At 39.9% G+C, this 14,353-nt stretch overlaps 1 protein-coding gene across 2 annotated transcripts in view; it reads right to left on the bottom strand.

Moving 5' to 3' along the window:
* lrp4 (low density lipoprotein receptor-related protein 4) overlaps positions 1-14,353 on the bottom strand; it is a 63,212-nt gene that overhangs the window by 9,258 nt on the left and 39,601 nt on the right. For both annotated transcript variants that reach the window (XM_079455209.1, XM_079455208.1), the window contains exons 5-22: positions 13,468-13,584; positions 13,055-13,183; positions 11,840-11,959; positions 11,628-11,753; positions 11,416-11,541; positions 10,933-11,067; positions 9,463-9,588; positions 8,664-9,051; positions 7,819-8,036; positions 3,691-3,867; positions 2,819-2,944; positions 2,425-2,633; positions 2,243-2,324; positions 2,053-2,158; positions 1,761-1,962; positions 1,031-1,220; positions 648-779; positions 2-142 (exon numbers count right to left, since the gene is read on the bottom strand). In XM_079455209.1, the coding sequence (XP_079311335.1) occupies positions 2-142; positions 648-779; positions 1,031-1,220; positions 1,761-1,962; positions 2,053-2,158; positions 2,243-2,324; positions 2,425-2,633; positions 2,819-2,944; positions 3,691-3,867; positions 7,819-8,036; positions 8,664-9,051; positions 9,463-9,588; positions 10,933-11,067; positions 11,416-11,541; positions 11,628-11,753; positions 11,840-11,959; positions 13,055-13,183; positions 13,468-13,584 (2,850 nt within the window). The remainder of the gene's footprint in view (position 1; positions 143-647; positions 780-1,030; positions 1,221-1,760; positions 1,963-2,052; positions 2,159-2,242; positions 2,325-2,424; positions 2,634-2,818; positions 2,945-3,690; positions 3,868-7,818; positions 8,037-8,663; positions 9,052-9,462; positions 9,589-10,932; positions 11,068-11,415; positions 11,542-11,627; positions 11,754-11,839; positions 11,960-13,054; positions 13,184-13,467; positions 13,585-14,353) is intronic.

Genomic DNA, 14,353 nt, shown 5'->3' with positions numbered 1-14,353 from the left:
CCTTCTACAGCATCCACACCGATAGCAATAGTGTTCTTCATGGATGAGTTGACTGCCAGGACGACATCAGCAAAGTACGGGATGTCCAAAGAAATCATTCTGACATCCGTCCGCCGGGCGAAGATGAGGAAACTGTTCATTCCTGTAAGATGAAAAGAAATGATGCTTGTGTTAAAGAAATCATTTCTAATACACACGTTGATTGAAATGAGTTGTGTATGCATGTATTTCTGCTAATTCTACAGACTACACGAAGATGATCCTAAATATTTGGTCAAATATAAAAAAGTTCCTTAGTCAACATGGAAACATTATTTGAAATCGTTAATTTATTTGACATGTTAAGTTTACTGCTATTCTAAAGCATGAAACATCCTTTGCGCAGTCGTGTTTCAGGGCTACATATGGGCCCAAGGTCAGCAAGCGTCAACCCCATGAGATCAGCAGCACTGAGGTGTCATTACCGTGACCCCTGACCCCCTCTGCAGGCTCAAGTTTCAAAGAAGATCCTTTGCCACGGCAGAGCGACCACCTGTGATCCCTCCAGTAAATACCTGAGGCTCTTTTATGACGTGTCACGGAATGCTTGACTTATACGGGCTTTCTTAGATATCCGAGAAGGTGACATGTGATCATGTGAATGCTACCGTGAGTGCAGGTCTTGCCGTCCGCCTGCAGGTTGATGCCGGTGGGACACGCACAGCTCGAGCCTTTAGGGGCGGGCGACAGGAGACACAGATGACTGCAGCCTCCGTTATTCACCGAACACGCCGTCTGAACTTTAGACAGAGAACAAACGCAGGTGAGAGAGGAACACACTGATCGTCCAATCAGATCCGAGATCAGAGCATCAATGATGCCTCGGACACTACATTCTTCTCTGATCAGGAATCTGCCAGAAAAATATGGCTGCCCAAACGCTACTTTAGAAGATTTGGAATGTAGAGTATTTAGCTGATTTAATTCATAATTACACACATTTAACTTGAGACTTTTCACTTCTAACTGGAGATGAATGAAGGATGTTTACTCTTTGTTCTGTGATTGTGGAACATGTGAATGTCCATGAGGTTCTCCAGGTTCTCAGCGAGTGTTTTGCGGTCTAGACCCGTGAGTTTGTCTGCGCTCTGGATGCTTTTGGACTGCCAGTCGGTCCAGTAAATTCTGTCTTCGTGGAGAGTCAGTCCAAAAGGATGCGGCAGCTGACTGCCAATCAACACCTTCCAGAAAAACACAAACATCTCAACAACTGATTTTCTATTTCGCCAAAAGATGAACGGTCGTTTGAAATATGAATGAGCTGATATGAAATGTCCGACAACTGAATTTTTTTTTCATTTCAGCATTAGAGACATTGAAAAGAACAGAGAAATATCATGACATTGTTGACATACATATGAAGAATATATTCAGAATATAAAGATATGAAGAGTTTAACGTTTTTCCTAATTGTGTTATCATGTTTTGATGTTTTTCTTGTGTTAGTCAGCTGTATTTTTAGAGTTATTATGGCTTAACTCAAAACAAACCAACTGCAGTGTGATGGATATTAATCGGAATGCACAATCAAAAAACATGATTTCTTTTAAATGATCACACCAAACTCTTCATATATGAAGTATCGTGAAATATCGTAAAAACAAATGCTAAATTATTAGTGATATGCGATTTAATATACAGAATCTCAAACCAAGTCTTTATAAATGGATATATTCCATCTTGATCTCTATAATAAACATGTTGTCAGACTGAATGTTTACCTGTCTGCCTGATCCATCAAAGTTGCCAAACTCAATGGTTTTGACGCTAGCATCAGCCCAGTAGAGTCTCTGTGTTTGGTAGTCGATCGCTAACCCGTTCGGCCACGTCAGGTTAGTCGAGATGATAACCGTACGCTCGGACGCGTCCATCCCCGCACGCTCGATCTTTGGATTCGCACCCCAGTCTGTCCAGTACACGAATCTACAATGACGCAAAATCACATGATTGACTTGCTTGGTTGTTTTGGTCACTTCGAATAATAAATATAACATCCAAGCACTGTTGACGTACCCGCCGATCGGATCAACAACGATGTCTCGGGGACGATCAAGGTTCTCCCAAACGAGAACGGTGCGCATGCTTCCATCCATGTTGGAAACTTCAATGCGATCTGTGCCTAAACAGACAAAATTCATTTTCTTAATGAACTCGGACAACGAGAAGTAGTAGAAAGAGCAGACGAGAAAAACCCATCGATCACCTGCATCGGTCCAGTAGAGTTTGCGCGTCAGCCAATCTATGGCAAGACCAGCAGGACTTTCCAAACTGGTGTCCACCACAACCTGTGACGACACACAACACAGAGACTGAAAACAAAGCCCAACAAGCACATCAGATGTGATGACAGACAGTGGCCGGGTCTCGGGTTGGAGTCCCACAAACCTCCTGTTTGCTTCCGTCCCATTTGGCTCGATTGATGGAGTTGGTGGTGACGTCAGTCCAGTAAATGTATCGCTCGCTGGCGTCCCAGTCCAGAGCCATGGCGTTCCTGACGTCAGCCAGAGGTATGACATCGTCCAGCTTGTCTTCAGTGTCGAAGCTGATTCGTCGGATGTCCGTCCTTCGGGCAAAAAGCAGGAACTTGTCAAGACCTGATCAAAGACCAAAGGTCTCCTGTCAGTCCTTCACGCTTCAAAGGTTCATCAGTACAGACACACGCTCACATTTCAGACAAACGTACTCGTGCATGCAGTATAGTTTTAAAACCTCATGAAACTACTCAGGTACTCATTTAAACAGGTACTGATATTCATCCTTTGGAAGGACCTGTACTCACTCTCAGCGCAGTTGTACTGGTCAACCTTCTTATAGCCGGTGGGACACATACAGGTGAAGGTCTTATTACTGGGCAGACACAGATGACTACAGCCCCCGTTATTGTTTCTGCAATGATTTCGTCCACCTACAGACACACAGAAAAACATTTTCTCACAAACAATAGTATTTAAGCCTTTAGATCACATGATCCTAAGAAACATGAAGCTTGTCAAGAGGATTCAAACTTTGACCGGTAATGTAAACTTGCAAATTGAACAGAAGTCATGTACATTATTCAAACCTTTTTACCAAATCAAGCATATATTTGAATTTGGTATCGAAACAACGAGGTCAAAACATGCATTGATGAAGCTGAAGACATTTTATGGTTCAGTTTTAGTCTCCATAAACGAGATATATTATAAGAACTTAAGAGACCGCTCCTAATGTTCATTTCATCCGTATTTCTAGATGTATTGAGGTCATTCCAGCCAATACAATTCAACATTCGAGATATGAAAAAAAACCTCCTTTCACCTATTTGTCCAGATTTCATTTTCAGCAACAAAAGGGTTATAGAAGGGTTATATCTTTTTGAAAATTGTTAGTAGTTCATCATTTGACCTAAACACACCTAGAAATAGTCTATTCAGAAAAACACTTTTGAAATCTCTATATAGAAATAAACTCAAATGTTATTTTCTATGTATACCATGGAATGTAAATGGTAAACTCCTGGTCAAATATTGTGACATGATAAATAAGTGAAAAAGTGTTAATATCTTAAATCTCAGATGAAAGATTCGCCTTTTGGTCACTTCCGAAACTCTAAAACTGGAGCGACAGTGAAGAATAAAAAGGTGTGTAAGTTCATGATTGTGGTCAGCTGACCTGCAGGCTGTCTCTGCGGGTGAAGCGTGTGGATGTCCATGGGGAAATGCAGTTTGTTTAGGATCACCTCCTGGTTCTTGCCAGTGAACTTGTTTGCGCTGTTGATGCTCTTGGTGTGCCAGTCTGTCCAGTACAGATTATCCTCAAACACCGTGATGGCAAACGGATGAGGGAGACCTGACAGAGACGAGATGATGATGGACAGATGAGGAATCGTTCTTTCCAGAAAACTAAAATAAGTTTAAACCAAGTTTGCGATGTTAAATTCATCATGTTCGCTGTTTAAGTTTTTAAACACTAAACGGGCCCTTCGGGCGTCTCACATGGATCCGGTTATGACTTGAATAAATGCAGCAAATGACTTTCATATGAGAGGATCTGATGAGATGTAAAGCTCAAATCAAAAGCACATTGGTCAATCGGAGCGATGAAGCAGTTCAACTGGGATTTCTGCTGGGCAATGACTGATAATGTCTATAATTCATACTGAAAATATAAAGAATCTCTGTATGAAACATCTGGAATGACACACTCTTGTAGATTCACTATCTCACTTTGTATTGTCTATATATATATATATATAGTCTTGTAAGTCACATGACCTTGCTGGAAAAGGCAGGTCAGCTGTTTAGGTGATATACCAGCGAGAAGAGCAGCACATGTGATGCTAGTGTGTTTTACTTAGGCCATTGACAAATAGACTTTACTCCTGTTAGAAGACTCAATAAATTAAATCCAAATGTATTTCGTTGGTGCTTTTCACATTTTAAATGACATATATTAGAAAAAACTGAAGGCAGAAGATAAAAGGTACAAAATAACAACAAAAATGCACAAATATAAATAATTTATGAATCTGGTTAGACTTAAAAACGTTTAATGCGGGTTTGTTTCTCGTTTTAAAACATTTGAAATATATCAATGCTGTCCGTCTTTAACCTTGTGTTCCCAAATGTATTATTAATAGTTACTCTTCAATCAATAAAACGTATCAAAAAGTGCTTGTCAACTTTGACAACACAGTATTTAATCATTTAAATAAAACAGTGTTTCTTTCCATGAGTTTGGTTTCAGAAGGACGTTGGTAACACTTTTTACAATAAGGTTGAATTGGTTAACATTACCATGTTTTAAATGCATTAGCTAAAGAACAATATAGTGTTTCATTCATCCATCTTTGTCTATTTCATTTAATGCCAATATAATGGTTTGTGTTAGTTCGTTGTGCATCAACTCATTTGCTTTCAGAATGAATTAGCAAATGATGAAATGAACTAGAATAAAACATGCTTCTGCAGTATTTATTCGTCATAGTGCGTGTTAACTAACTTACGAGACTAACGTTAACAAATCCGACCTTGCTGTAAAGTGCTATCAAAATTCAGAACAATTATTTTGCAGTTTAACTTGCCTAAAAGCAAGATGGGATGTTAAACCACACTGCGTTCTCAAATCACTTTTAAAGTGCTCAAGATGTTCACAGACAATGAAGAAAGAGAAACGTGAAGAGCAGATCTTGGTCAGGCCATATAAAAAATGTCTCTATATGGGAGAATAGCGTATGTGCCTGTATGTGAAGCTCCAGGTGTGCAGGCGGAGAGCCGGGCTGTTTTCTGATGTTATCGCTCGGAGGTGACCTCCGTTCTTTTGTTCCCTCGACTCGCTGCTTCGTCTTTTCTTCACATCTACTCCATCATTCTCTGTGACGATTGTTTTATTGTGGATGATGCTGGTGCCTAGACCTACAGGACCAGCTGCGCTTCTGCTGATGTTCTCAATGAGAGGAACGTTCTGTGAATGTTAACAGCTCGACTTACAGGTCTCACACCTCACCCAGGTGCAGCTATTGTGTCCCTGCTCGCCCCGACACTTCATCTTCCTTTCTAACGCGCCGAAGCGGAAAGTAAATAAAACCACACACTGAGACGCCAGCATTTCCACTCCAGATGTGAGCGAGCGTTTGACTTGTAAGCTCTTTTGCACATTAGAGGAACGACGGGGCTTTTATTTACTGAATATTTGCCTCGTAAAATATCTGCACATGTTTTAACGGGATAGTTCAGCCAAAAACAAACAATTCTGTCATCATTTACTCGCTCTCATGTGGTTGTAAACCTGTATGCGAGTCTTCGGTCTTCTGAGGAAAGTGCTCATACAATGTTGTTTGGTTACCAACACTCTTTAAAATATCTTCTGCGGTCGGCGTAAAGGTTTGGAATGACGTGAGAAGGAATCATTTCTTTGATTCACGTCATTACATTAAACACAGTTTTAACACTCAATACTATGACAGTTTGAATTGCTGAACCACAGTAAAGTCGAGCTGTAGCTAAGTGAAATCATTTGTCATCTGTAATGAATGTAGATGACGTCTGAGCTCTTCACAACACTATGAAACATGCTGGCAATGAAACGGGTCTGGGAACAGATCCTTCACAGAGACTCATCAGTTTGACTTCAAATCACACATTCAACAGACGCTCAATGATCAACATTATAAAACTAGTTTAGTGTAGTTTATTGAACCACACTGTTCCATCTGACCTAACACAAATTTGGAACGTTGCCTCAGCAAAAAACTGAATCAATATAGAAAAACAATGAATGAGTATAAAAATTTAACTACTTCAAAATATGAATAAAACAACGATAAATCAAAAGAAATACTGATATGTCACTGCATCGCTTAAGCCCGCGACCCCCAACATAACAGTGCCAGGGACTCGAGACCCCCAATATCCTCGGAGGTGACTACAGTATACAAACATTCAAGAAACATTCGTAAATATATGAGTAAATTACGAGTAATTTGCACGTAACACAGACCTTCCCTAAACTTTCCTCCGGATTCACAACTACTTCGCAAACGTCAGATCTCAGAGTAAAATGTATGTAACATGTTAATGAATTCCAATAATTCGTAAACAGGGCGCACATGCACGCTCAGTCACAATTAGCATAATCCCGCCTTTGTACATCAGCTGCGCAAATGATGTCTCTAAGCATACCAACATCCTCTGGACTTCATTCTCTGGTTTGCAACATTATATTGCATCAACGCATAAGATACTAACAGGCTTGATGCTCACCCAAAAACTCGATGAATTAAACTGTCCACCAAAGTGTTTTTAGCCAGCTGTAATAATAATAATCTTTTGAAAAGGTCCAGCTGGTAGCGCTGGAGGCGAGAACGCTTTGGAGGCACTGTGCGTTATTTTGGAGATGCGTTGGTTGCTGTGATTTCGAATATCCGTAACAGTTAGCCTACTTGGTACTAATATCTTATTTAGAAGAAAATGACTTAATATGAAAATGCAGTAACCATTAATATTAACTTCACCATTGATGCTTGGTCAATGAAATGTTTGTCCCGTGAGGAGCTCTACTTTTTACCCAAAGTAAAAAAGTGAAATGATAAAAGACAGGGCAAAAAAACACGTGAAATATCATTATGATACCTAACGCATCAAAAGCAGGAGCAGGAGTACATTTCTTACGTAGCAGCTAACATTAGAATGACTTCACGAACAATATAAATTTGTTGTGCTCATGTTTCATGAATGAGACCCAATGCGCACAACAGTGCACATGCATTATTAGCTCACAACACAAAACAACACCGTTTAACATGCTCTGACTTTATACTTATTTACTCATTATTTTACGCATTAAACATAAACCATTATTACTACTGATTGCAAATTTCATCAAACTGATTTGAGTGCTGATGGATGTACTCTCGGCAGGCAAATAACAAACTGCACAACTGTAAATTTCCATAAAGCCATCATGATTGAGCAATGCGTTGATTTTCCTGTAGAAACGGTATCGTTCCGACATGCTGCGATTTTGAATACTTTTGTTTCATGTAATGGGACAACAGGATTCAAGTTGATCCAGGTTGACTGAAAAACTTAAACCGGGATTAAAATGAAGCCGTTGGCAGGAAGGCTCGGCTCATAAGGCAGCCAAATGTGTGATCAAGTTAGATTAAGATGGAAAATCAGTCCAGACTGTTTAAACATTTAAACTAATCCAGCACAAACAACAACTCCTGGAGGTAGTCAGTTTAAGTCATGACATCAATTCAGAAGCTACCGTCATGTCTTATAAATCACGGTGTTTTACCTTGACTGATGACGGCTTTTCTGTTCTTCCCGTCCAGATCAGCCCGTTCAATCACGTGATGTTTGGCATCCACCCAGTACATGCGTTGACTGGCGTAGTCTATGGTGAGTCCGTTGGGCCAGAACAGGTGGGTGTCGACTATTATTTTGCGACCAGAACCGTCCATGTTGGAGTATTCGATGCGTGGCATGTTCCCCCAGTCCGTCCAGTAAATCTTACTGTGAAGCAGAAACACGGATTCACAAACTTGAACTTAAAGCATCATATGGGACTTCTTTAACAACATTAACATATGTTCGTATTTAACATCACCATCATCATTTTAAGCTGATATTCAATGAATTGCACATGTGCCATGTTGTCTACTGTTATTTATAAGAATCTCCATGCAGGGTTCCCACTCTAAAGCAAATGTCAAATTCCCTGAATTTCACGGTCTAAAAAGTTGAATTTCCATGACCTATAATGAATGAAACCCAGTCTTTGAAGTAGTTCTTTTTTTAGCCAAAGCACTTGAAATGTACATTTTCTTGGGGTTTTGCCTTAGCTAAGAGCTACAGGTGACTGCATTTGACTAAAGTGATCCCCGGGTGACATGCGGGAAGGGAATAAAAATGTCAATATGCAGAAATATGTATTACCATAACAATACGCAAAAATGTGTAAAGAAATCATGATAAAAACTAAAATGGAAAGTGACAAACCAAAACACAAATCAACATGAACTTTATTACTTCAAAACTCTAAACTAGAGAGGCCTTTAATACAATATAAAACACACAAGATGTTAGAAATGAGGAATCGGTTTAATGGATCTCTGCATGAGTCAAAAGGAGAGTACGTACCCTTCGATAGGGTGCAGAGCAATTGCTCTCGGTTTCTCCATGTTCTGCCACAAAAGCACTTTACGCTGTGTGCCATCCAGGTTGGACACTTCGATACGAGACGTGCCCGAGTCGGTCCAGTACACTTTATCTTGAATCCAGTCGATGGCCAGACCACCCGGGCTCTCAAGACCCGTGGACACGACCTCCTCCACGTTACTGCCGTTGAGACTGGCTCTCATGATCCGGTCCAGTGTCACATCCGACCAGAACACCATCTCTCTGTTGTGATGAAAATCTAATGCGATGGCATTCTCTAGATTATTCAGTAAAAGCGTGTATTCCGAGCGGTGCAGCAGAAACTGACGGATATCGATCCGATTTGCGAATAGCAAAACGGGTTCTGGACCTGGAAACAAGTTGATTCATTCTTAGCAACATACATTAAATGTGCATCTCATCGCATACAAACTAAATCAGCAAAGTGATTTTCCAAGAAGTGTCTTTGTTTGTCCTGGAATAACATTCTTGCCAAACCATTCTAACCACATCCCGAGCCCAAACCAATCACTGCAATTAGAGGGACATTACGGGGGTTATAATGTCAGTAATGTATTATTATTTTTATTAAACTATAACATGTGCCTCCTGCAATTGATGGTCTGGGCTAGTTTTTCTAGCACACAGCATATCATTTGTCAACTATTGCTTTGAAACTAAATGTATTGTGACAGGCCAGCTGGCTGAATGATTCAACAAAACACAGAGAATAAAAACAATCTGACATCTTAGTTTTGCCGTTGAAACATTGTACTCTTACCCAGAGCTTTACAGCTGCGTTTATCCGGTCGCAGTTCATATCCCTGCACACACCAGCACTGAAAACCTCCTTCAATGTTTGTGCAGCCCTGACTGCAGTAACCTTCATCTGCACATTCATCCACATCTGATGACACAAACACCAATAACATCACACTGAGGCCGTTTACACCATAAAAAACTGAGAAGTGTTTCACATATACACGACAGCCCTATCAAAACCATCTGCATTTACATGGATCCTGGAAAACGAATCAAAACGATGTATTACGCATGCCAGGCCAGTGGCTGGCGCTGTTGCGCTTTAAAGAAACGAGTCATGCCTGCGCACAGCCGCAAACGCTCTTTTAATCTAACAAAGCTTTTACTACACTTCTCTGTGACGATTGTTTTATTGTGGATGATGCTGGATGAGTGGATGAGTGTTTTTGTGTTTTTATAGTAGTGTGCATATAAATACTATGTCTCCGCTGGTTGTAGTAAATCATTTTTTTGCTGGAGAAATGATAATAACTATGTCACGCAGCACAAACATGTTGCATGGAGCCCGACATTATTGTTTGGGGAATACTCGCGCATGCCTTTAGACTGAACGTGTATTACGCATGAGTATGACCTCATCGTTTCTCAGTTTACACGGAAACGATAATGCCGTCATTGGTCTAAATCTTGAACTTTGAAAGCCGTTTTCAAACATTTTCAGTCCCCCGAAACGCTGTTGTCAGGTAAATGAATAAAAAAAATTCCGTTGACAACAGTCTCGTGTACGTGGCCTCTTAGTTTTTATTAGTTTAAAAATATTGAATCAACATCTTGTTAAAACAAGCTGATGTGTGTCATTTCTTTTGGAGGAAACTGGCCAACATAAAACGAGAGGTGTTAAACAAAACACGTTTCTTGAAAAACTAGGGTTATGTTAAGACAAGCGAGACGTAGTCAAGGTGTCTTGAACTCGCAGATATTATTGTTTTATACTGTTGTCTGAGGTCATCTTAAGAAATTTGAGTTTTATATTGGAAATCATTAATAACAGGTTTGACACATATGTTTTACTCACATAAGATTGCTGCACCATTCCTATCTGATCCAATATTGACGGCACAGCACTGCTTTTTAATTTTAAATCCAGAGCTGGAACGTCTTTTAAAATAAACTTTAACCACACATTCCTAATGTCGGAATACAAAGGACGGTTATGCAGCGACTGTGTTCTTCCACAACCAGCCACTGCACCATATTTAATGAACCGACATAAATGTGTGCTTTGAAATCCATTAAGTTTGCATCTTCAGGCCCCTAAACGCAGTTGCTGTGTAAAACGCTTACAAAGGTTTCAGCTCACTTAAACGTCTCCTAACTTGGCAAAATACTTTGCAAAAGTAAGATAAAAAAATTGCACAAAACTTAAAAAGCTTATAATCCATATATTCTCTATTCTCTATATATGTATTGAACGTTTGTGATCTCTCACCTCGGCATGTCCTGCCGTCCTGTGCAAGCGTGTAGCCCGTATGACACGTGCACTGAACCGAACCTCGTGACATATGACACTTCTGAGAACATCCCCCATTGTTCACATTACAGTTCTCCTCGCTAGACCTGGAGCCTACAAACACACACGTCGAGTAAAGAATGAAATATTTATCATCTTCTCTAGGTCACGAGGTCATGACCCAAATGAGGGTCGCTGGTCTGGTCTGGCATGGTCGTGGACAGCGAGGACAAAAACAAACAATAAAAATGCAAATAATAAAACCTTTCAAAAGGGGAAACACTTTATCAAAAACATTTACATTAAATATAAGTTCACTTGCAACACAGCTAAACATCATTTAATGTGCTGTGAATCACTGGCTGTTGACGTCATCTCCATTCAAGAGTCATAATATGTTCTTTAAACTTTTAACAGTATGTTCCATTAGTGTGAGATGTGGTGTACATAAGGTTGACTCACGGCAGTTCTGGTAGGGATGTTCATCAGATCCATCTTCGCAGTCGCTGACATCATTACAGACCTTCCTCTGACCGATACAGCGGCCGTTGGCGCACAAGAACTGATCCGCCGCGCACGGAGGTGTTTCTACAGCGTCAGACAATAAAACATACACTTTCACATCCTGTTCTGTTATTTTATCCCAGGTGAGAGATGAAGGTGCGTAACCTCACCTGTCTTTTCACAGCCTTCCTCATCACTGCCATCAGAGCAGTCGTCCTCTCCATCACAGCGCCATGACAACCGCACGCATCGACCCGACATACAGCGAAACTGTTCGGCCATGCACATCGATGTACCTGAACAAGACGCCCTGGTCACACATCGCTGTATATTATAATGCATACACTCATGTATCCTGGTTCGGAAGAAATGTGTGACATACTGCAGTTCTTCTCGTCTGATTGGTCGTCGCAGTCGTATTCTCCGTCACACCTCCAGCCGAGGTTTATACACATCCCACTGCTGCACATGAATTCTGCCGAACGGCACGGCTGGTGTGAAGCTGCACGCAAACAAAACCAAATAATGCTTATCGTGTTCTCAAAAAGTTCATGCGTGACAAACGAAAATAGCTGTGGATCGTGGGGCGGGTGGAGAGAATTCAACATGAAATATGAAAGTAAAGCTTTATGACACGCTGATTAAAGAACAGGTGTTGCACATCTGCACTATGCTGGTGGTCTGATACTACACACACACACCATCTCATCCAACACACTGTTTGACATGACCATCCGTGTGCTTTATTCTGTCCTATTATCCTAAAACACCAGACATGAAACATGGTTTTTGTGGTAAGAGGCATTTCAAATGAACACAGAGAGAGAGAAAGTACCTTGAAATTGAAAATTTAGAAAGAGAGTTGACATTAGTTTGTACCTATTTTATGTCTTTTGTTATATGATCAATGCTTTGGCAATATTGTAAGATCATGCCAATAAAGTATCTTGAAATTGAAAAATAGAAAATACAGAGAGAGGGAGCGAGAGACTTTGACTGGTTTTTGTTCTGATGAACACAGAAAATGTTTGGAGGAATGTCAGTAATCAAACAGATTTCGCCCCCCATTGACTCCCATAGTAGGAAAAATGACTTCATCATTTGTTTCTTCTGTTGAACACAAAAGAAGACATTTTGAATGTTGAATAGCAAACGGTTCTGGGGCACTTTTGACTACCGTTGATTTTTTCCTCCTATGGGAGTCAACGGGTATTGAGATCTGTCTGGTTATAAGCATTATTCCGAAAGTCTTTCTCTGTGTTCATCAGAAAAAAGACATTTATACAGATTTTTGAGTATCCCTTTAACGCCTAGACATACATTTCCAAATCTCCATCATCATTCACATCACGAAAACACTGGTTTACAGCCCATTTATCTTTAAACATTTCCATGTCATTGACCAGTCAATTTTAATACGAGACTTTAGTAAGCCCTTTAAAATGGACACAATATCAGTTGACCCAGCAAATGATTTTGTCCTTGACAGCCATATGGCTAATCTTGCTTGCACAAAAAGAAAATTAACTAAACACATGTGCTTCCCTCCAACGTCTGCAAAACTTTGGCTGTAAAGAGAGAGAGAGAGTTTTCTTACAGCAGTCAGATTCATCAGACCAGTCTCCACAGTCATCATCTCCATCGCAGTGGTAGATGTCCAGAATGCAGCGACCGTATGAGCACTGAAACTCTTCAACACTGCATGTGGCTGCCATCACGTCAGACGCTGCACAGAGATGTTATATAACATCATCTTTCACACACACAGATTCAATCCTGCTGAAGACATTCACTTCAAACCAGCAGAAACGCAAACAAACCTGAGCACAGCTGTAGTCTAAACAGGGTAATGATATTTGGGAAACATGTGCAAGACATTACATTTAAAACATCGGCTGATTTTTGTTAAGCCTGTCTGTACTTAGTGAGATGCTGTAAAATCCTTAAAAATGTCCATGTAGCAAGGAGCCAAATTGAGGCAAACTCATTGATTCACACAGACAGACTTACGGCAGTTCTCTTCATCGGTTCCGTCTTTGCAGTCCGTGTCTCCGTCACAGTACCAGTGTTCTGCTATACAGCTGCCGTCCGCACAGCGAAACTCTTTATCTGAACATTTCCTCTTATCTGCGCACACACACACACACGTTTGTTCAGTCTCACATTTTCAAAATACATTGGTATGCTTTCCTGTGGCTCAGTGGTTAGTCTATGGCGCTAGCAACGCCGAGGTCATGGGTTCGGTCCCAGTGGATTGCACATAGTCAGAAACAAATGTATAGGATAATGCAATGTAAGTCGCTTTGGATAAAAGCGTCTGCTAAAAAAGTGATAAAAAAAGTATTTTTTTTTATATTACATTACACTTTACACTAAGTTTTATTTGTTAAATATTATTTAATGCATTAGCTAACATAAACTAACAATGAACAATACTTCCACAGCATTTATTAATATCAATTCATGTTTATTTCAGCATTTACTAATACAATTAAAATTTAAACCTGGAGATTGTTAACATTACTTTATGCACCATGAATTGACATGAATAACTGTATTGACATGAACAAAAACTGACAAGGATTAATATATGCTGAAAAAACGAAATTGTTCATTAGTTAATATGCATTTACTTATGTTAACAAATAGCACCTTATTGTTAAGCATTAACATTATTACTTTATTAGAAATAGTACTTAAATTTAAGTAGACATGAAAACAAATGAAAAAGGGAAATTATCTGGTAAAACGGTTTATTAACATAGTGAAGTACATTAAACCCAATTTTACAGATTATTTTCCCTGTATGGTTCAAAGTATTGACTTTAGGTTTTGTAATATAGTTTAGGCCTATAAGTGAATACTACAGTTTTCTGAATGTGGGCAAATATATTAC

The sequence above is a fragment of the Barbatula barbatula genome, assembly GCF_947034865.1.
Source record: "Barbatula barbatula genome assembly, chromosome: 1".
NCBI lineage: Eukaryota > Metazoa > Chordata > Actinopteri > Cypriniformes > Nemacheilidae > Barbatula > Barbatula barbatula.
Note: the sequence above shows the minus strand (reverse complement) of the source record. Positions and strands in the feature narration are given on the sequence as shown.